The sequence below is a fragment of the Uloborus diversus genome, chromosome 4, assembly GCF_026930045.1.
Source record: "Uloborus diversus isolate 005 chromosome 4, Udiv.v.3.1, whole genome shotgun sequence".
Classification (NCBI taxonomy): Eukaryota; Metazoa; Arthropoda; class Arachnida; order Araneae; family Uloboridae; genus Uloborus; species Uloborus diversus.
In genome coordinates, this window is record NC_072734.1 from 130,712,582 (window position 1) to 130,732,377 (window position 19,796).

Below are 19,796 nucleotides of genomic sequence, written 5' to 3' on the forward strand. Positions count from 1 at the left end.
AAAATGTGAACTAAAATTTAGAACTGTGGGGGACGAAACTTATGGCCTACCACATGAATTTTCTGCAAAAATTATTTTTTTATCATTAACCATTTTCCTGTTATAAATTTTTGAAAACAGTCATTTTTTTTTCACGACACCCTGTCCATTTTAAAGGAACTAGCTGTACCCGACGCGCGTTGCTACGCCAACAAAAAAATACATCATTATACTGATTTTCATGACGATCGGTTGAACGGCGCAGAAGTTGCTACTCTGCAGTGCCACCTGGTGGCGAGAGGCTTCAATGAGCATATTATGCACCTTCTCTGTGGAAAAATACATATATATAGCAATTTTCATAATAATCGGTCCAGGTATCAAGTGAAGCCGTGACTATACTCAAATTTTGTACTCACGCAGTTTGCAAGATCAATCAATCGCTAAAATTATCAAATAGAAAAAGTTTTAAATCCTCCCGTTGCATGAAAAGCATAAAACAATAAAGAAAGAATTTATTTGTTCAAACTCAAGAAAAATGGCAACAGCTAACTTCTTATCAATGAGATCTTTCACGCGAATTAATTTCTGCAGCCGATAATTTTATTCGTATTTATCCAATGGATTGTGACTTAAATTGGAATAAAAAAGGAACTATCGATCGGATTTTTTTCGAACTGGTCTATAAACGTTCCCAGTACCAAAAATAACAAACGGTGAAAGTTTCAGCCAAATCTGCTGGGTAGTTTTTGAGTTCATGGATGACATACAGACAAACATTCATTTATATATATAGATATAAGCTACTTACGTGACAAGTTTCTATTGCAGAAGACAATGTTTGCTCATAGTCATTAGTGACGTGCTGTTTGGCAGTTCCACTAGTAAAGCAAGATAAAATAAGTTAACAAAATATTATGATATGGTTTTAATGGTGAGAATAATAATTCAAATTTCCATCACCATATGATGCTTTTTAAATGACTACTCATTGATTCAAAAGTATTCACCCACTTGGAAACTATGTTAATCTTAAGCATAAAATTGGAAAGGAGAATTACACAAAATCAAGAAGTACCAAAAACAAAACTTGTATATTTTTTTAATTAAGGCTGTAATTTTTAAAATTATTCTTGATAATAATAATATTATTTCAGTGAAATCCCGTTACGAAGAACTTCAAGGGACAAAACATTTTATTTGTTATGAAGGGAATTTTGTTGTGATGCCAAAAAAATCAGGTCTGAAAATTAATTTGCTGAGAGGGGTATTGATTTATATTGGTGCTTGTTGCAAAAGTACACTGGTGTAAGAAATTAAGAGAATTTTCAGATTTGGTCAATTACCTCCAGAACTACTGGACCGATTTTAATGAAATTTGGTACGTACATACGTTGAAACAATACAAAACAAATAACCATCTTAAATTGAAAATACACAAGCATGACCATAAATAACACGCGTTAGAGTCGGATGGTATGAAACAGCAATTGCAAAATTTTAAAAAAGAGGGGTTAGTAGGGGGTACGATCCCTTCTAACAGACATATAGGCCTCGCAGTGTGACTCCATACTTGAAATAAATCAGTTTATGGGATCTTTAAGCAATTATTTCCACTCGTTCCTCAACGCCGTTCTCAGGCTATGGATGGTCCCCGGAGGGGTGTAGCGAGTTTCTGTCAGGCGAAGCGTTCTGTCTGCGAGCGTTCTCAGGAGAACGCGTCCTCCTGAGAGCGTTCGAGACATGTTCTACAGGATTGGAGTCTAGAGATCTGCTTGGCCGATCCATCGAGTGAATATCCTCCCCTTCCAGAAATTCGTCGACCAGAAGAGCTCTATGTGGTCTTGTGTTAACATCCATTAAAACTAACTTGGGTCTAACAGCTCCCCTCAAGATGGGATCTTAGGGCTCCAAGACCACATCCCTATGTCTCGCAACTGTCACAAAGCTTCTCTCTCATAACATGGAGGGTTGTGCGGCCATCCAACATGATGCCTGCACAGACAATCAAACCACCACTGCCATAATGGTCGATTTTGCCGATATTGGAGGATAGGTAGCAGTTCTTGCGTCTATCCATGTAAATGTATCACAAGAATAGTCGTTTAAGCTGAAACGAATAAATAATATCAGCGAAATCGACCATTTTGGCAATGGTGGTTTGACGGTCTGGGATGACATCATGTTGGATGGCCGCACACCCCTCCATGTATTTGAGAGAGAATCTGTGACAGTTGCAAGACATAGGGATTTGGTCTTGGAGCACTAAGATCCCCTCTTGAGGGGCGCTGTTAGCCCCGAGTTAGTTTTAATGGATGTTAACACAAGACCACATACAGCTCTTCTGGTCGATGAATTTCTGGAAGAGGATGATATTCACTCGATGAATTGGCCAAGCAGATCTCCAGACTCCAATCCTGTAGAACATGTCTGGAACGCTCTCAGGAGGACAACAGCAACTCGCAACACCCCTCCGGGGACCATCCATAGCCTGAGAACGGCGTTGAGGAATGAGTGGAAATAATTGCTTAAGGATCCCATGAACTGCTTTATTTCAAGTATGGAGTCACACTGCGAGGCCTACATGCCTGTTAGAAAGGACCATACCACCTACTAACCCCCCCTTTTTTTTCAATTTTGCAATTCCTGTTTCACACCATCCGACTCTAACAAGTGTTATTTATGATCATGCTAATGTATTTTCAATTTTAGATGGTTATTTGTTTTGTATTGTTTCAATGTATGTACATACCAAATTTCATAAAAATCGGTTCAATAGTTCTGGAGATAATTGACCAAATCTGAAAATTCTCTTAATTTCTTATACCAGGGTATTTTAGTGCACTATTTTAAGATTTTAATATTGCTAATATTTCTTCAAATTTAATAAAGAAATTGAAACTTTAATACAAAATTTTTATTGTATTAAAAATAAAAAGGTGAAAAGCTTTAGATTTCAAAAATTGTCACTATTATAAAAAAAAAGTATAGCATTAAAAATTTTGGCTTGAAGAGTAGAAATTTTTCTGAAGCGAAATTATTATTTTTAAGGTCAATGAGCAATGATGTTCCATAAGATATAGAGCAGAAAATGTCGTGCGTTATTCAAAAAAGTTAGTTTTACTTAACTGAAATCAAGTATTAAAATTTAAACTGCATACTTGACAATTGTTAGAATTCAAAAGAAAACATTTATTCAAAGTAAGAAAAATACTTACGTTATAGCATCGTGATGCTGCATAATACCCATGGCTTTTCCTAAACAACCAAACAAAAATTGAATAAATAAGATGTTAAATTTCAAAAACTTAAAAATTATAATCACTTATAAAAATGGAAATTTATTGACATGACTATATTGTTTTTATCGAAATGCACACCAACTAGAGAAAAACATTTTCTTTTTTTTGCCTTAACAGGGGGCTCTGCTCCCTGCTCATTTATGCTCATCAACTTCCAAAGATTGCTTCACAATCTTATTTCATTCACAAAGATTAAAATCGTCTATTAGAAAGAATCGGATTAAAAAGTGCATTACAAGTTGCTTTTTGAACAAAATGAAAATCCCCCTCCCCTCCTGTAGTAAATAGAATTTAAGTGAACAGCTCATAATTAGAGCACAATCTCGCTTCCAGCTGAAGACAAAAAGAACTAGATAGAAATAATCATAACTGAGATATTTTTTTTTTAAGCGTTAAGATACGTTGACCCCATTCCCAGGTTCCTACCTAACAAACGTGTACCATCATGCACAGCTATATTTGCTATAAGGGCTCCTGAGCATTGCAAAATGGTAGTTTTGTATCGTTGAAAAGTTGGTTTCAAACTCATGGTCTATAGTAACATATTTTGCTCTTTAGCTTCGGGCTTGAACCAAGTTGAGCCAAGGTTTTTTCGCTAAATAGAAACCCATATATCTACTGCTCTAATTACAGTGGTGCACCGTTTATACGTTTTTCTTTTATACATTTTTACCAATTACACACTTTTCAAATTGGTCCCTGCAGAGTCTAATACACATTAACGTTAACCTATTATACGTTTTTTTCATTTATACGCTCTTTTTATACAGTCCCTTCAAAAATGTATAAATGTTTCACTGTAATTGAGAAAATTAGAACAAGCTATATTTAATGCAGAAAAAAAAAATCCCTTTCAAATGACATATAACATGAAGGGGTGTGGCAAATCCTTCATCAGTTCAGTAAGCAAATTATGCGAAATTTCAGCTGAAAAAACAATTACGAAAAAAAAATCAAAATTTAAAATAAAAAACCCCAGTGCAATTCCCTAAAGCTCAAAATCATTTTGTGAAAAATTTCAAGGATGTAGGTGCTATGGAATCTCTTGAATGCAGCCCCACAACTTCATAATTTCTTTGATGTAACTTTCTTTAAATATGGTATAGAGATTATTGAACAACAAATGAGGCAGTGAGAAGCAAAGGGATGCAAGTGGACTATTTTAAGTTTCGAGTAAAACGCGTTTAAAGATAACATCTTAGGTACACTTTCATTAATTTGTTTTTTCTTTCTAAATCATGCTGTATAGCAGCAACCACCAGAGCTACTAGTACCATCTCTGGCCCCAAGACAGAGAAGGGATTCACCTACCATGTGTACTGGTTATCCTCAAATTTTTAATTTTGCCACTTACATCCCTTTGCTTCTCACTGCCTCAAATGTGCATTGCCCAGCAATAACTTTTATAAGAATAATCCTACTTGAATCAAATTGTTTAATGTTTGCAAGCTCTAGAGTTGGGAACTTCATTTTAGAGTTTCATTTTTTGATTAGAACAACTTTTAGTTCAAGTTTAAACTATTAAAAAATTTTAAACCCAAAGTGGAAATTTGAATCTAATTTAAATCCTCATGAAACAGGTGACAAACTTACATTTTGTTATGCACGAAATATACGAAGGGAAAAAATGAATTTATTAATTTAATTACTTTTGTTTTTCTATTTAACTTTTTATAAGTTCATTTTGAGAGGTGTTCAGGGGGGACACAGTATAAATTTCTTCAATATAAATTTCGCTTTAAAAAATAAAAAAAAGTTTAAAACATAAAAAGCATATTTTTGAACTATGCCAGTTTCAGCACAAATAATTGAATAAATAAACAAATAAATAAATACACGTGAGTTGTAAGTCGAAAAGAAAATATAAAATTCACTAACTCATAAAATCTAATGTCACTTCTTCAATATCTGTCCTTGCAGCTAACTGTTTACAAGTCTGAAAGAAAGAGCAAAAAAAAAAAATGTTTCTTTATCAATAAAATGAAGATAGATTTTTACAGTTAATACAAAAACAATACAAAACTGCTAGAAAACTCAATAAGTAAATTATACTCCACAAAAAGCATCAAAAGAAAATATTTTGAAGGATTGTCACTCAAAACTAGCGCTAAGAAGTGTGTAAAGATCATCACTTTGTATCTTGATTATATGCAGAAGAAAAATTAGCAAAAACAAACAAATTACAGTTCTGAATTAAAACTATTTATGTACTTAAACTCCCACTTAATAATTAATTAAAATTAACAGATCATTTAGTAAGTAAAAAGAATTTACATGAATTCAATTAAAATTCAAAAAGCTAATTGTTGTAATTTTAATAAAATCTAACACCAATCAGGTTTATTTTTCAGAAAAAGTTATACAATAACTAAAAGTTTTCACTTAAAAGTGTACAGCTAAAAACAAAAACATCTTCAAGAGATAAAGAAAGGGAGAGAAAATAACTTATTATTTTCAACCAAAACTGTAGTATATTAAAAATAATAGTTAACACTGATGAATTCTTTTAAAAATATTGTGACTGAGATAGTTTTGATACATATAAAAGAATTAATAAACTAACATATTTTTTAAGTTAGGAAAAATAAAAGGAATTGTAAATCATGCAATCATTAAAAATAATTTTTTAATCTGTACGTACAAAAAAAAAAAAAAAAAATCATGAGTTCCAATTAATTCATGAAAATAGAAAAAAGTATGAAAATGCACATGTATTTTCATTCATATTTTAATTTGTTTTTGGGAAAGTTGCAACTTTTATAAAGAGAATGACTTATGCCAACAATTTTCTGAAACCGAAGTCTATTATAAGACAACTGGGACAATATGCTAATAATAATGAAAATAGCAATAATAATAACAATAAGTGTAGCATAAATTCTCTGGAGACCAGCATCAGGACTAAATAAAAGTATACAAAGTACCTAAGAGTAATGAAAGGTTCCTTCATGTAGGATCTAAATGAATTAAAAATAACAACAGGACGCACTTACTTGCAGCTTATTGTTTCCCACTCTTTCATATCCCTTCAGGGAGGGTCTGCTGGTGAAATAGCCAGTCCAGTATGCATGTGGGTCACTGGCATAGGGCAGAAAATCATCATCTTTAGTAACCCATGTCATATTTGCCTGATTTAAGGCATACAAGTAGCACGAAGGAGTGGAGTAGAACACATTAACTCGGCTGCCGTTTGATTGCTACAAACAGAAATCATCAAAATAAATCTTTTTTAAATAGTTATCACAATATTTAAAAAAGGATCTAAAGCTAAGTCAGGTAATTTGGGAACTGTGAGTCTATCTTTAAAAAATTGTAAAAATTTTGAAATCCTGATAAAAATTAAGAGAATGAACTTTATGAAGAATAATGATTTGTTGTTGAGATTTGCAGTATGGCTTTAGGAGAAGTAAACCATGATATGGATAGGTTAATCAAATGGAGTGCTGTTTTAAATGGGGTTCCTCAAGGTTCAGTTTACAATATAAATGAACGATATCAATAAAAATATTTCTGGGAACAATTATGTTTTTTCTGATGATGTCAAAGTTATTGGGATTGTAGAAAACGAATAAAAAGTAAAAAAGCTTTGAGAGGATTTGGATCATATTTCTAAGTGAGCATTTAAGTGGGGCATCACAATTAATGTGGAGAAATATCAAGTGCTTAATTTAGATCATGGAAATGAGCATGTAAACCATCATTAGTGAAGAAGTTGTTGTAGTTGTTGTAGAAGTTGTAGGTGTCTTAATTAGTCCAGTGCTTTCAGTTTAGTCAAGAAGAAATCTATTAAGTAACAAAGTCAACAGAATTTCGGGTTTTATCAACAGGTCTATTTCAGACAACTTTAAAGCAAGTTTTACCATAAAATAAAAATTTGGTAAGACCACATTTGGAGTATGCTGTTAATTTTTGGCCTCCTTAATAAAGATATTAACTTATTAGAAAGGGGTCAAAGGAGGGATAACATAGACTCTCATATTTAGATTATAATTCATAGCTTAAAATACTTAACATGTATAGTCTTGAGCAAAGGAGAGTAAGAGGGATCTAATCCAGTTATTTAAATTTTTGAAAATGGAAGATGTTCTTGGGTTAAAAGAATTCTGCACTGAGAGCAAAACCAGGGATCCCTGTTTTAAGTTTAACAAATCCTAAGCTAATTTTGAAATTGGGAAAAATTAATACATCAACAGAGTTGTAGGCATTTGGAATAGTTAATACCTAAAGCAGTTAGCAACCCAATGGGGTGAACAAATTAAGAGGGTTCTTGATCTTTATTGGGTATGAACTAATTGATTAAACATATGCACATACACTTAACAGAAATGCAAAGATATTTGAAACAAAAAAATATTTCAGAATAAAACAAAAGCTCACCTTAGCATTAACATACTTGATTAGCTTGTCAAGATTTTTATACCAAGTTGCCGCATTTTGGTAATTGAAGTCATTCCCCATTGTCATTACTATGTGATTAGTAGCATAATGTTTTGCCTGAAGAAAAAATGTCTGGTATAATTACTAAAATTCAACAGGATAACACTGCTAACTATTTTCGATAAAAGTCTTGAATGTTTTTTCTTCATAACAATGAAATAGATTTATTTAAATTAGCATTTAAATGAGCATTCAACTTAATTAACTGAGGGGTTTTTTCCTTCCCTTTTTTGTACCCTAATCCACCAAAATTACTTACACTTCCCTCTACCAATTTTAGTTAAATTATTTTTAACACAGGAACACGTAACTATTCAATTGCTGCCTGAGTATATATTAACATACTATTTTGAAGACATAGTTTTGTTTTACCTTTTATATATCCAACGGCTCAGGGGGGTATGCAACAATGTATTCATGAATACAAAAAGGTAGAATTTTTTAAAGATATTGAGCATATGCTTGTCATTATCTAATGTAGAGAGTTTAAAATGGTAAAGCATGTAGAAGTTGAAATAGAGAAAGTTCACTAAAAAATAACTTCTTTCAGATAATTAAAAGGGTTTTATTGTTTTTAAATTAAGAACCGAGTTAGGAGAAATGCCATTTACTTTGTACAAGCTCTACAAAGTACATTCTTCTTTCTCTCCCCCCCCCCCCCCCTCAGAAAACCCATTATTCAATGATAAGGTGAGCACTGTTTTAAACTTACTTCAAGCACAATTCACTGTTAAAAAGGGATTTTTTTATCTCATCATTTTTCAAGAAATTTTTTATTGTTATCCCTAAATTTAGATCATTATAGCTAGCCAAAACATCTAAACCTATATATGAAATAAATATTTCTATCTTGATTAAATCTTTACTTGTATATTTAATAAGTGTCAGGAACGTTTAGTACCTTTTCCTTAAAAAATTGTGATGAAAGTCTCATAGAGATATCACCTGCAACTTTTGTTCAAATGAACAAGTATAGTGTACAGGTCAAAAACATGAACAATCCTCTCATGGACAGATCATTTAAAAGAATGACACTGCCCATCTCTACGATGGATGCCAATCAAAGTAGTAAGCCATAGAAAATAACAAAAGAAAGAGGTTATATAAAATCCAATTTAACAAGAGCCAAAGAGCTAATAAACATGTTTTGTGGGAAAAACGATGATGAGATAAAAAAAATCAATCCATGAACTCTGCTGTCAGAAATCAAAAAACCCACTCACCTTTTCATTCACATGTTTTATGAGTTTATCAAGGTTTTTAAACCACATTGCTGCATTTTGGTAGTGGAAGTCTTCTCCCATTGTCATGATTATGTGATTAGTGGCATAGTGTTTGGCCTAAAAATATTTATTAAAGCGTACAAAAAAAAAGGACTTTGAAAACAGAAATAGGAAAGTAAAAGTTCTATGGTGTATGTAAGTTTCAAAATGGCATTTGAGAATTTCATGAAATCCTACAAAATGCAGGAAAAAGGTATTAAAAATACTTATAAACTTAATTTAAAGTAGAAAAAAAACACTTTTAAAATTAGCAGAAATAAGTTTCTGACTGACTGGAAAACATTTTTGAAAATTACAGAAAGAAATTTCCGAAATACTCAAAAAACATTTTTGAAAATTACACGGCCATAGCTGCCCCATATATTCAGAAGTATTTCTAGATTTTTTTCATAGTGTAGAAAAACTTTAAACAAAATGATTAAAAACATTGAACATAACATTCACACTAAAGTTAATTTAAGAAAAACAGATTTTCTTCAAATTGCTTTTAATTACATTTAATCACGATAGGAGGGGTTGACCCTTGGAAATCTCCATTGAGCATGGCCTTAGCTGTTGTGAGAGCAGACTATGTTTAGCAATAAAAATGACGGGTAACCAGTTAAACTAAATTTTTCTCTATACATCAAATTTGGACAAAGATTTGTACATGTGCGTCACATGGCAATTTGCATCATGGAATTTTTGACCTCGAAAGGCATTTATATTGTTCTCCAGGCTCTCCTGCTGAGTCATTGAGGCTTTTTTTTTCTTTGACCAAAATCGAAAAATGTCTGAAAAGAACTTAATTTTGGGACTCTGAAGAATATTCAAAGGATGTGATTGACATATTGAAGCCCCATCAGTTAAAACTTTTTGGCACTGCTAGCAAGAATAGGAACAAGTGTACAGCTGTCACAGGAAACTACTTTGAAGGTGACAATATCGTTGCTTTAAAAAAAAACTTTGGTAGAAAAAATGCTCAGTCTTGTTACTTTTCTGACACACCTTCAGGTTGCAAAATGCTTAATTTAGATGAAATTTTAAATTTTTTGCTAAATATACTCTCTGAACATGACACAATTATTTCATCTTTTTTCCCTTCTGTTTTATTATTTTGTTGTAGGAAGAACTTTACAGTCTTGATGCTTTAGGGGCTTTTTTTGTTCCATAAAGTAAAAATTGAAAAAGCTTACTATGATAAAAAGTTCATTGTAGCAGGTTTGACTGTGAAATTTTCATCGTGTCTGATAATTTCAAAAAAAGGATAAACAACTTTTTTTTTTTTCATTTTAAAATCAGTCTTTCAGAACTGCTAATAAATTTCGTGAGGCATCTGTTGTTATAAATTACAAAAAAAAGAAAGAAAAGAAAGAGAGAAATTTTTAAATTGAAGTTACTGGGGAAAATGTTTTTTCATACCTGATCCTCAGCAGCAGAAATAAACTCATTTACACGCTGATCAACATTGTAATCCTTTAAGTCTGGATCATCCTATAAAGCACAGTACAAAATTATTATTAGTATCAATATTTGAATAGATAGACAAAAAATCCCAACTTTATTCATGAGCTATAATTACCATTATAGGAGGATCACTGCAGAGTATATCAAAGCAAAAACCAGAGGGTGGGCCATATGAATTTGGCAAAGCTCCAGTAAAGAGATGAGCTTTAGCACCTGTGAGAAGAAAATCGTTGAAATCAAATCATAATGTGTATGTTGAAGTCAACCTTTGAAATCTGGCATTCTATCGAAATTTGCCTAAACACCGTACATAATGCCTAAAACTAGCAAGTAATGGATGAAATGATTCATAAATTACTCTTTTCTTAGGCATTCTATAGTATGCCAAATGAAAAACCAGTAAAACATGAAACACATCTCTGATTCATTTCAAATATCATGTGGCAAAAAGTAATGAAATGTAATTTAAAATGTGCTTCACCTTAATTTTAACTCTTTATTTTTAAAGGAAAATTTTGTTTCCCTTTGTAAGATCAGTATAAATTTTGTTTTTTACAACTTTCAGTTTGATTTAGGTATTATAAATATATTTTTTTCAATAGTAATCATTATTTTTTTCAGAGCAACGTTTGTATTTTCTAAAAATGGGCATTAATTATAAATAATACCCTTATCATGACCTTTTTTCATACTTTACCTAGCATTTGTCATTTTATAGAATTCCTAGGTATTACATGCAATGCCTACGGAAAGTAAAATTATTGTCCTATTTTATACTTTGATTAAAAATATCCACAATTACATACAATTCCCAGGCATTCTGCAAAATGTTGAAGTTTTGTATTTTACCAATAACATGTCCATGAAAATTAATTTAACCCAAATTTCACAATTGCCTAAAAGGATATTTTCTCCAGATATTGTTCGATTACAATCGTCCAACAAACTGCAGGTAAAATGAAAGAGAAACATGCAACTTTATCAAAAATTTGAGCATGAATTTTGTAAGTTACATATTCTACAAAATTTTGCGATTTTTTTTTACTCACCTATATTTGAACTAGCTCTCCACACATGCTCCATAGTCTTTGTTCGCTCCCTCAAATCTTTGTCCGCATAATCCAATCGACCAAAAAATAATCCATCAAAAAACATCTATACAAATGAAAAATATTCAGCTAGTATCAAAAACTTATAAAGCAAAAGTTCATTTTAAAAGTTTTAAGGAGGGGGGGAAAAAGCAATTTTTCAACTAAATACTGTTAATGTCAGTAAAGTACACTCAAACCTGTTTTTGTGCAGACTTTTTTTACTTCCTTTTTCAAAAAAGGAAGTATTGTATTCGCGAAAAAAATTTCACTGAAAAATCGGTCTTAATTTTCATTTTGCTCACTCCAAAATGAATGTTAAGTTTATTTCGTAAGATTTTTTTTTTTTTTTTTTTTTGTGGAATATATGAAAATTTCAATCAGATTTGAACTCAATTGACGAAATTATTTATAAAACGGTATATCTTTAAGATTTTTTAATGCAATTTTTTTTTATGTGGTCCCTATCCACCGAACAAAAACAGGATTTGGTGCATAGCAAATCTTAGAATAACATAGTTTTATGGAAAATGAATATTTTTAAATAAAGCCTTTCATTTAAAGAAATAAACTTAAATTTTTAAATTACCTAATAAAACTAATATTCCTTACATTATATTACATCAATGTTGCGTTTATTTTTTAACAAGAAAATCATTAAAATATCTTTGACACTTTTTTTTCTGTGAAACAATATTCTTATTTTATAAAAAATTTCATTGAATATTTTTTTACTGGTAATAAACGCATATTTTAATATTCCTTCTTAATTAGCTTTTATGTAGTTAGAGTTCTGCTTCTGTTACAGATTTACGAACATTGCATTTAAATGAACCTAAGATGAACCTAATACAAAATAATTCTTATATCAATGTATAATCTCTTAACATGCAACTATACTATATTTTTCCAATGGATGTTACTGCCCTTGGGGAACTTCTGACACCTGAGTGGGTGGCAGGGGAATTTCGCCAAACTAATTATTTAACAATACACTTTCAAAAATGGCAAACTTCAAAACTTTATCAACCAATCTCGACCATTTATCAATCTTATTATATCATGAGTCAAACGCTTAGGTAAATTAAAGACCAAAAATGTCAATTTTAAGTAAATGATGAGTTGAAAACACATGAATGAATGATCAAATTGAATATTTTTATTCAAAAAGATGTAGTGAAGTAAACTTTTCAAACCATTGTTTTTAAAGGAATTATTTTAGGCGAAAAAAATAAAACCATTAACACATTTCTAATCACTTCCATTGAATGTGAAAATTATATTTCATGAAAAAATTGATAAAAATTATTTCAAGATAATGGAAAACATAATGCTAGGCTAATGGCTTAGGTGCCAAATACCTGATACTTGTCTTAATGAAATGATACTTTTCCATTTTAGGGGCATCACTTGGTGCATTTTATTTTCAATCCCTGCTGATCATTTCTCATTTCATTCATTGCCACTATGTTCGGTCAAAATTACAAAAACTACTTGTTTGGCAATGTCATACATTATTTTGTCGATATATTTGTACGTTACAATGCTTCCTTCACTATGTAAAAGGAAGCAAAAGAAAAGCAAATGATCTTGGTTCACCTGTGCAAACAGAGATGCCTGCTCTCTGGAGTGTCCAAAAGGATCTATCTGCCATGCTACCTTTGGGACGCCACAGGCCCCAAAAGAGTCATTCAGAACTCTTAAGCCAAAAGTCATCTGATCAACAATAGAATTATAGTGGGCAGCTGCCTCATCATTCATACTCCAACCACCACCAATAAATTCCAGTTGACCTATTGTAAAAGAAACATGCTTTAAAAAGCTAGAAATAGTTTCGGATGAGCAATGATGCCTAAAAAGCAAAAATTCAATAACAGTACAGATGGAGTCGGAATGCAGTTAAGGTGCTGGTTTTTGGGGTTCATGAACTGATATTAAAATGAGATATTCCTGTATTAAATAAAGTTTATCATTTATAAACATCAAAACTAAAGAAGAGACGCCATTTCAAACAGCACAATTGAAAACAGGACTAGGATTAGTGGGACTGAGTACTCAACTGTATTTGAGTAAATTACTTTTCTTGTATGGAAAAAAAATGCTGAATCTATGGAAAATAAACTCAGAAGAAATATTAGCACAATGTTAACTTAATGACATGAAAATTACATAACAAAGAAATTTAAGCCTTTAAAATGCTTCCTATAGTTGGGGAAAACCTAACCTGGCAGCATTGTAATGCTGTGACAAGGATCTGTATAGCTTTTTCAATGCTGCCAGGATGTTTGCCCCAACAGTAAAAGTAAAAAACTGATAAAATTTGGCAATTTATGGTCTATCTTTGCAGTTGCATAATTTGTAAGTACCAGATTTAAGATTATGGTGAGTGATAGGGAAATGTTTGCAATGATTAATCAATGTAAGTCTTGAAGTTTTTTTTTTTAATTATTAATCACCATTGATGTAATTATTTAGTCAAAAAGTGTGAAAAAAAATCTGACATGTTTCATTTTTTACATTCAAACTTTATTATAATTCATGAGCTCAACACAATTTTCTTTTTCTTATCACAGCACATTTGACTTGTGAGCTTTAAGAAGATTTCCATCGTACATGTGCTACAAAGAAGTGATAATACTTAATTTGTTTTTGAGTAGTAAGGTAAGTGGTCTCTTGGGGGGGGTCAGGAGGGGGTATTTGTACTTTCTTTTAAAAATTTAATGTATTTATACGTGAGTACATTTTTTTTCCTTTAATACATACATATTGAACAATATAACCCTTAACCAGGAGCTGATCCTGGTTTTTAATTTTTTTGTGCATATTTTATGAACAAAAGAATTTAATTTTTTTTTTTCTTTTTGTGCAAAATATGAAAATTGTGCAAAAAATTGAAAAATTTTTAGGTAATTTTTCTTTCACATATGTTTTGTGAAAAAATTCTGTCATACCATACAGAGCATGTTTAGCTATCACAAATCATATCCAAAATTTCTTTGTCCTAAAAGACTTCACAGGGAATGATTTGGAAGCCAGAGGGTTTTTCCTTTTTTTGTATTTTGCTAATGTTTTACTTTTAGATAAAGTGATTGAGCTTAAAATGGAAAAAAAAAAACTTTTTTTAGAAATGAAATGTGGAAGGTCTAATTTAAAGATACGAAAAATGTGAAGTGGTTGCTTTTACAATGTGGAATTTTCTGAAGGGGCCCCAAAGCAGACCCAATTTACATTGAAATCAACCAGTGTTCACCTAATTTAAAACAATAAGCCTCTACAGACTTATCATTTTATCATTTTAAAGTAGTAAAAGCAGTAGTTTAAAGTAGTTTTAAAGTGTAAAATACTATGAAACAAGATAGTAAATGATGCTTTATAACATTTAGATTAAATCCTAACCAAAGAGATAAATAAACTGGACATTAATTTTGACTACAATAGATTACAATTTAAATTGAGTAAAAAGTGCAATATTACGAAGGTAATTAATATTCACTGTTTCACCTTTCTTTTAATTTCTTTTGGGATTGTACAAGAAATATTAGGACAACAAAATAGAAAATATTTTAATGTGCTGCATGCATGCTTTAAAAAGCTATCATCTAAGAAAAGTTTTCTTCAAAGAAGCATACCATCACACACAAGCTTTTTCACGGTATGTCGAACAGAATCATGCTGCTCATTCCACCACCTTGAAAAGAATGCTGTCTCCACATAGATGAATTTCTTGTTTTTGTCCTGCTTCAGTGCAGTAATCACAGAATCTAGAATGTATTGCACTCCAGCATTCTGTATACTTTGGTTGGCTGAAAATACATTGAAAATAACAAAAATATAAATCTTGGTGCAAAGATTTTATAAGAATACACCTGACAACATTTTAAATTTAAAGTCAGTATAAAAAATTACAAAAACATAACACTGAATTTGATGGTACATTATATGCAAAATTTGAAAATGACACTAACATTAGTAGCATCAGCTATTCAGACACTGAGATTTTTTTTAATCTTTTTTTTTTTTTTTTTTCGTAGGCAGTTTGGCACATGTTCCATATTATAGTAATTTGCCCCAAGCCTTTACTAAAAAGGTACATGAATAATTATAAAACAAAGTTTTACAGATTTTTTATTGATTTATTTTTGCACCAACAGACCAAATACAGTAAAACCATGCAGCAGTAATACCCTTGGGTAGAGTTATTTAATGTCATTTTTGGGCCCTAAAATAAAATTGGAATGGTTTGGTTCTTTTTTGGCGTTTGAAAACTCCCTCACGTTCCTCCTAGGGTACCCAAGCACCTCCCTGCCAAATTTGGTCCAGATTTGACGTAAACTGGATTTGTATAGGAAACATATACATACATATATATTCTTTTTTTATTCATATAGATTTGATTTTTTTTTATAAAAAATTCATCTAAGATTTTCTTGGAGAAAGTGTTAACTTTCATATACTAAACATTTTCTGGAAAAAAAAAACTAAAAAAGAGAGCAACTTTTCATGCATAAGAGGGTTTTTTTTTTTTTAAATCTTTTTCAAATCAAACACTAAACTCATAAACATTAAACTTTCCTGAAGCAACTAAGGACTTCAAAAGTTACTCAAAATAAGTGTTAATTCAGATTATATTAGTAAAATAATAATGCAAAAAATATCTAAATACCTTATCTGTTACATACTTAGAACCTTAAGGCTCAAGTAATAATGAAACAAGTGCAGTAGAAAAGGAAATAGCTGTTAATAAAATGAAAAAGTCAATAATCCAAATTCTTGTCTTGATAAATGGTAACTCCATCATATTTTTAGTTTCAATCATGTATTTTACAGCTGTTGTACTCTGCACTGGTTTCATTTCATAAGTAAGCAGGGAAGTGTCCCAGTAGTTACTTAGGTAAAAGTAGTACTTCTTATTCAAAAGTTGAGTGGTATATTTAAAACACAAATCATGCAGAAATATGTACATCAATTCAATCAAAATTAAAATTATACCTCCATAAAAGTACTGGTCCACTGTCTTTAACCATCCAACATCATTATGAGTATGACAGACCAAGTGGACATTCAATTTATCATCCTCACCAGTTGGACATTTCTAAAAACAAATTGCATATAAAACTTAATAAAAAAAAATAAAGGCACTATTTTGGATTCCTTAGTAACATCATTTATAATTTCTATTTTGCATGGAAAAAAGAATATGCAGACAAGGCCCAATTAGGATTCTGGGGGGCTTAGGCCAAACACTTTTTTAGGACCCTGTGTACTAAAACTTTACAAACACAAAAATACACAAGGAAGCCTCATCAGGGGCAGACTATGAAGACACTGGGCATGAATTTTATTTGGTGTTATTTATGTTATATATTATTTGTGTTGTGAAATTTAATATTATATTTAATAAGTGAGTTTAGGTGGGGGCACCTCCCCCCTCTCCTCACTTATAATATTTTGTGAAGTAATAAAATTTTTTATATTCACCAGATTTTAATTTTACGGAGATTTAATTTTTCTAGATTTATAATTTCAGACTTGATATTATATTGCAATTTAAAATTACTACATTGAAAAAAAAATTAATAAAACTTTTGCCACAGATTTTATGCCTCTCAGTGCCTAGTGGTCGCAGTATTGGTATACCGAAATCTTGGTATTTCGAGCTATTTTGAAATTTCGTGATACCTGAATTTGCTGAGGTATAATACCGGTGTTTTTGGTATTAGCTGAAAACAATAAATAGTCTCAACTAAAGAGTTTTCAGTTCAACTTATTAGATACCTATTTTATTTTAAATGTACATTTCCATGATACAGTATCAAAATCAATCTATTGATGTAAAAACTAGGCTTTAAAAGCACAAACTAATAAAATATCATTAAATAAAAGTAGTGGAAAGAATACAAAATGTTATTTCTATCAATAATGCTGGGTCACATTTTCATGCATCCATTTCTCTGATCAATCTTTCTCTTTTGTGAAGTTTAACATAATGCATTTGTCCTATGAAAAATTTATTCCAACCTTCAACTGCAGCAATACTTTATGATATAATATTTTAATTATTTGTTTCAACTGCACTGAATTTGGACCAAAGCTTTTCTTGATGGTATAATAAATGGTCACTTGTTGTCCCCAATATTGGTGTGTTCCTGTTACACTTTTTTGCTGTACACATGGCAAGATAATATTTAGAAATTATATCCTATTAAAAATTCACATAGGGGTTAAGGCATAAACATCTGGAAATATTTTTTCAGATATCTACTTTATAATTGTTAAGAATTTTGAAAAGAAAACAAATAAAGTAAACTAACAAAATCAAGTTATCCTGATCAAGAGAAAATCATTGAAGATGATGTTAGTTATTGGAAAGTCTCTTCTCCTGAAGAGAAATTACAAGCTATAAAAATTCGAAATAGATAAATAAAAAAATAAATAATAAAATAAATAATAATAATACACATAATACAAAAGAAACACACACACACACAAAAGGAATTATCCACAATTAACTCACACGATACCAAATTATTTGAAGAGAAAGGACTTTGAGACAATTAGAGGAGAAGTATCGTGCATTGTTATCAGTACCACCAACATGCGTTAATTTAGGATGTGTAGTTTTCTTCAGGAAATTTGTGTACTGAGATGAGTTCCAGGCTTAGAGACAATTCAGTAAACTCATTATGTTTCTTACTTTTCTTGATTTTGTTCCTTCATTTCAGATTATTCACAATATGTTTTCATAAATAATAGAATTTTTGCCCAAAATTATGAAACATGGGAGCAAAACAATATGTTTTCGATCATTTTTTGAGAAATATCTAATTCTGGTACTATACTGGTATTACATTTTACAAAATACCAAATACCAGTATTGTATTTTTCATCCAGGATTGCAATCCCTAATCGTGCCCCATATGCCCATGCCTTAATCTGGCCCTGGGTAGCAAGTACCTTGTGCAGCACCAGTGACAACTTCAAGGGTGCAGTGGGGTGCTCAACCAATCACTCAATACCAATCGGCTAGAAAAATCGTTACAAACGTGCCAAAAAAAAACTTGAAATTTTAGAACTTTTTCGTTCGATATAACCAACTCTTTAGCTTTTGGTGATTGCTATAAGCATTTGAAAATGCATTAACAAAATAGGGATACGGTTGGGACCATTTAAAAGGTTCACTACAACTGGGTGATAATTACATCCCAGGTTGTTTTCTAAAATATGATATTTTTACCACTAGTTAAGGGGTCATTCATAAATGAAATAATGCTTCGAGAGGAGAGGGGTTGTGAAATTGTGACAAAGAGGAGGAAGGGAACTATAGGAAGAGTGATATCACATATTTTAATTGAAATAAAAGCTTTTTTTTTTTTTTGGCAACAATATGTGTAAATGTAATATAGTGTGATAAGCAGAAGACAAGAGGTAAGATGAAGTGTGACACTTCAAGACAAAAAGAGGGGGGGAGAAAGGGTCAAATAGGTTGGAAAATATTTTTTTTTTAATCTGGCAGTTAAAAATCACTTTATTCAATAGAAAATACTGCTGTATAAATGAAAATGAGTCGATTTACATGAAAAAAGGTTGAAATAAAAATATTATGTGCTAGAAAATAAGAGAACAAAATACACAAAACTTTTGCAAGTGCAGTTATTAACAAACCTCGTATCCAGATGCAAAATGTTCATTAATAGGCAAAGATTGAACACTGTTACAAAAAGCAATAATTAACAAAGCAAAAATTAGGAGTTTCAACATGACAACAAGATGACTTCGTCACGACAAAGCCTAATTTGAAGTAACAGCAATAATATAACTGTTAAAAGGTGATAAAAGGGTTCTTTAATTTGATAAAAAATACACTCTGGAGATGAGTATGAGCTTTTCAACTTTGTTTACATCACGTGACTTTTCACGAGGAGTTATTGATTTCATTTCATTTCATTCTTTAATACTCGCATAACGGTACTACTGAAGCGCGTTCGAATCGAGTTACTGGTTAATGAAAACTAAGGACTATTTTCAGTAAAAAAGCAGAAATACATGAAATACACCGCCAGCTCAGTTATTCCACCAAAAATTCCAGCATTCCGAAATTCCTCTGCTGGAATGACTGAGCTGGCGGTGTATTTCATGTAAGGACTATTTGTCGGGAAATGAATGATTTAAAGCCGATCAGGTTTTGAAACATTCTTTTTTTAAGGGTACGTTCAGAAACGGATTGTTCGCGCCGATGCCACAACAGAGACTCAGTGCCACCG

The 19,796-nt window shown here is 31.2% G+C and overlaps 1 protein-coding gene across 2 annotated transcripts in view; it reads right to left on the minus strand.

The window, feature by feature from the left end:
* LOC129219911 (lysosomal alpha-mannosidase-like) overlaps positions 1-19,447 on the minus strand; it is a 50,350-nt gene extending 30,903 nt beyond the window's left edge. Inside the window, exons 1-12 of one of the 2 annotated variants that reach the window (XM_054854227.1) lie at positions 19,198-19,447; positions 16,525-16,627; positions 15,165-15,338; positions 13,135-13,328; positions 11,497-11,602; positions 10,563-10,660; positions 10,403-10,474; positions 7,659-7,775; positions 6,275-6,478; positions 5,160-5,217; positions 3,198-3,237; positions 791-860 (exon numbers count right to left, since the gene is read on the minus strand). In XM_054854227.1, coding sequence (XP_054710202.1) covers positions 791-860; positions 3,198-3,237; positions 5,160-5,217; positions 6,275-6,478; positions 7,659-7,775; positions 10,403-10,474; positions 10,563-10,660; positions 11,497-11,602; positions 13,135-13,328; positions 15,165-15,338; positions 16,525-16,627; positions 19,198-19,293 — 1,332 coding nt within the window. In that variant the 5' untranslated portion in view covers positions 19,294-19,447. Of the gene's footprint in view, positions 1-790; positions 861-3,197; positions 3,238-5,159; positions 5,218-6,274; positions 6,479-7,658; positions 7,776-8,941; positions 9,059-10,402; positions 10,475-10,562; positions 10,661-11,496; positions 11,603-13,134; positions 13,329-15,164; positions 15,339-16,524; positions 16,628-19,197 lie in introns of both variants that reach the window. The other variant, XM_054854226.1, reaches the window with a different exon arrangement.
* Positions 19,448-19,796: the final 349 nt, after the last annotated feature.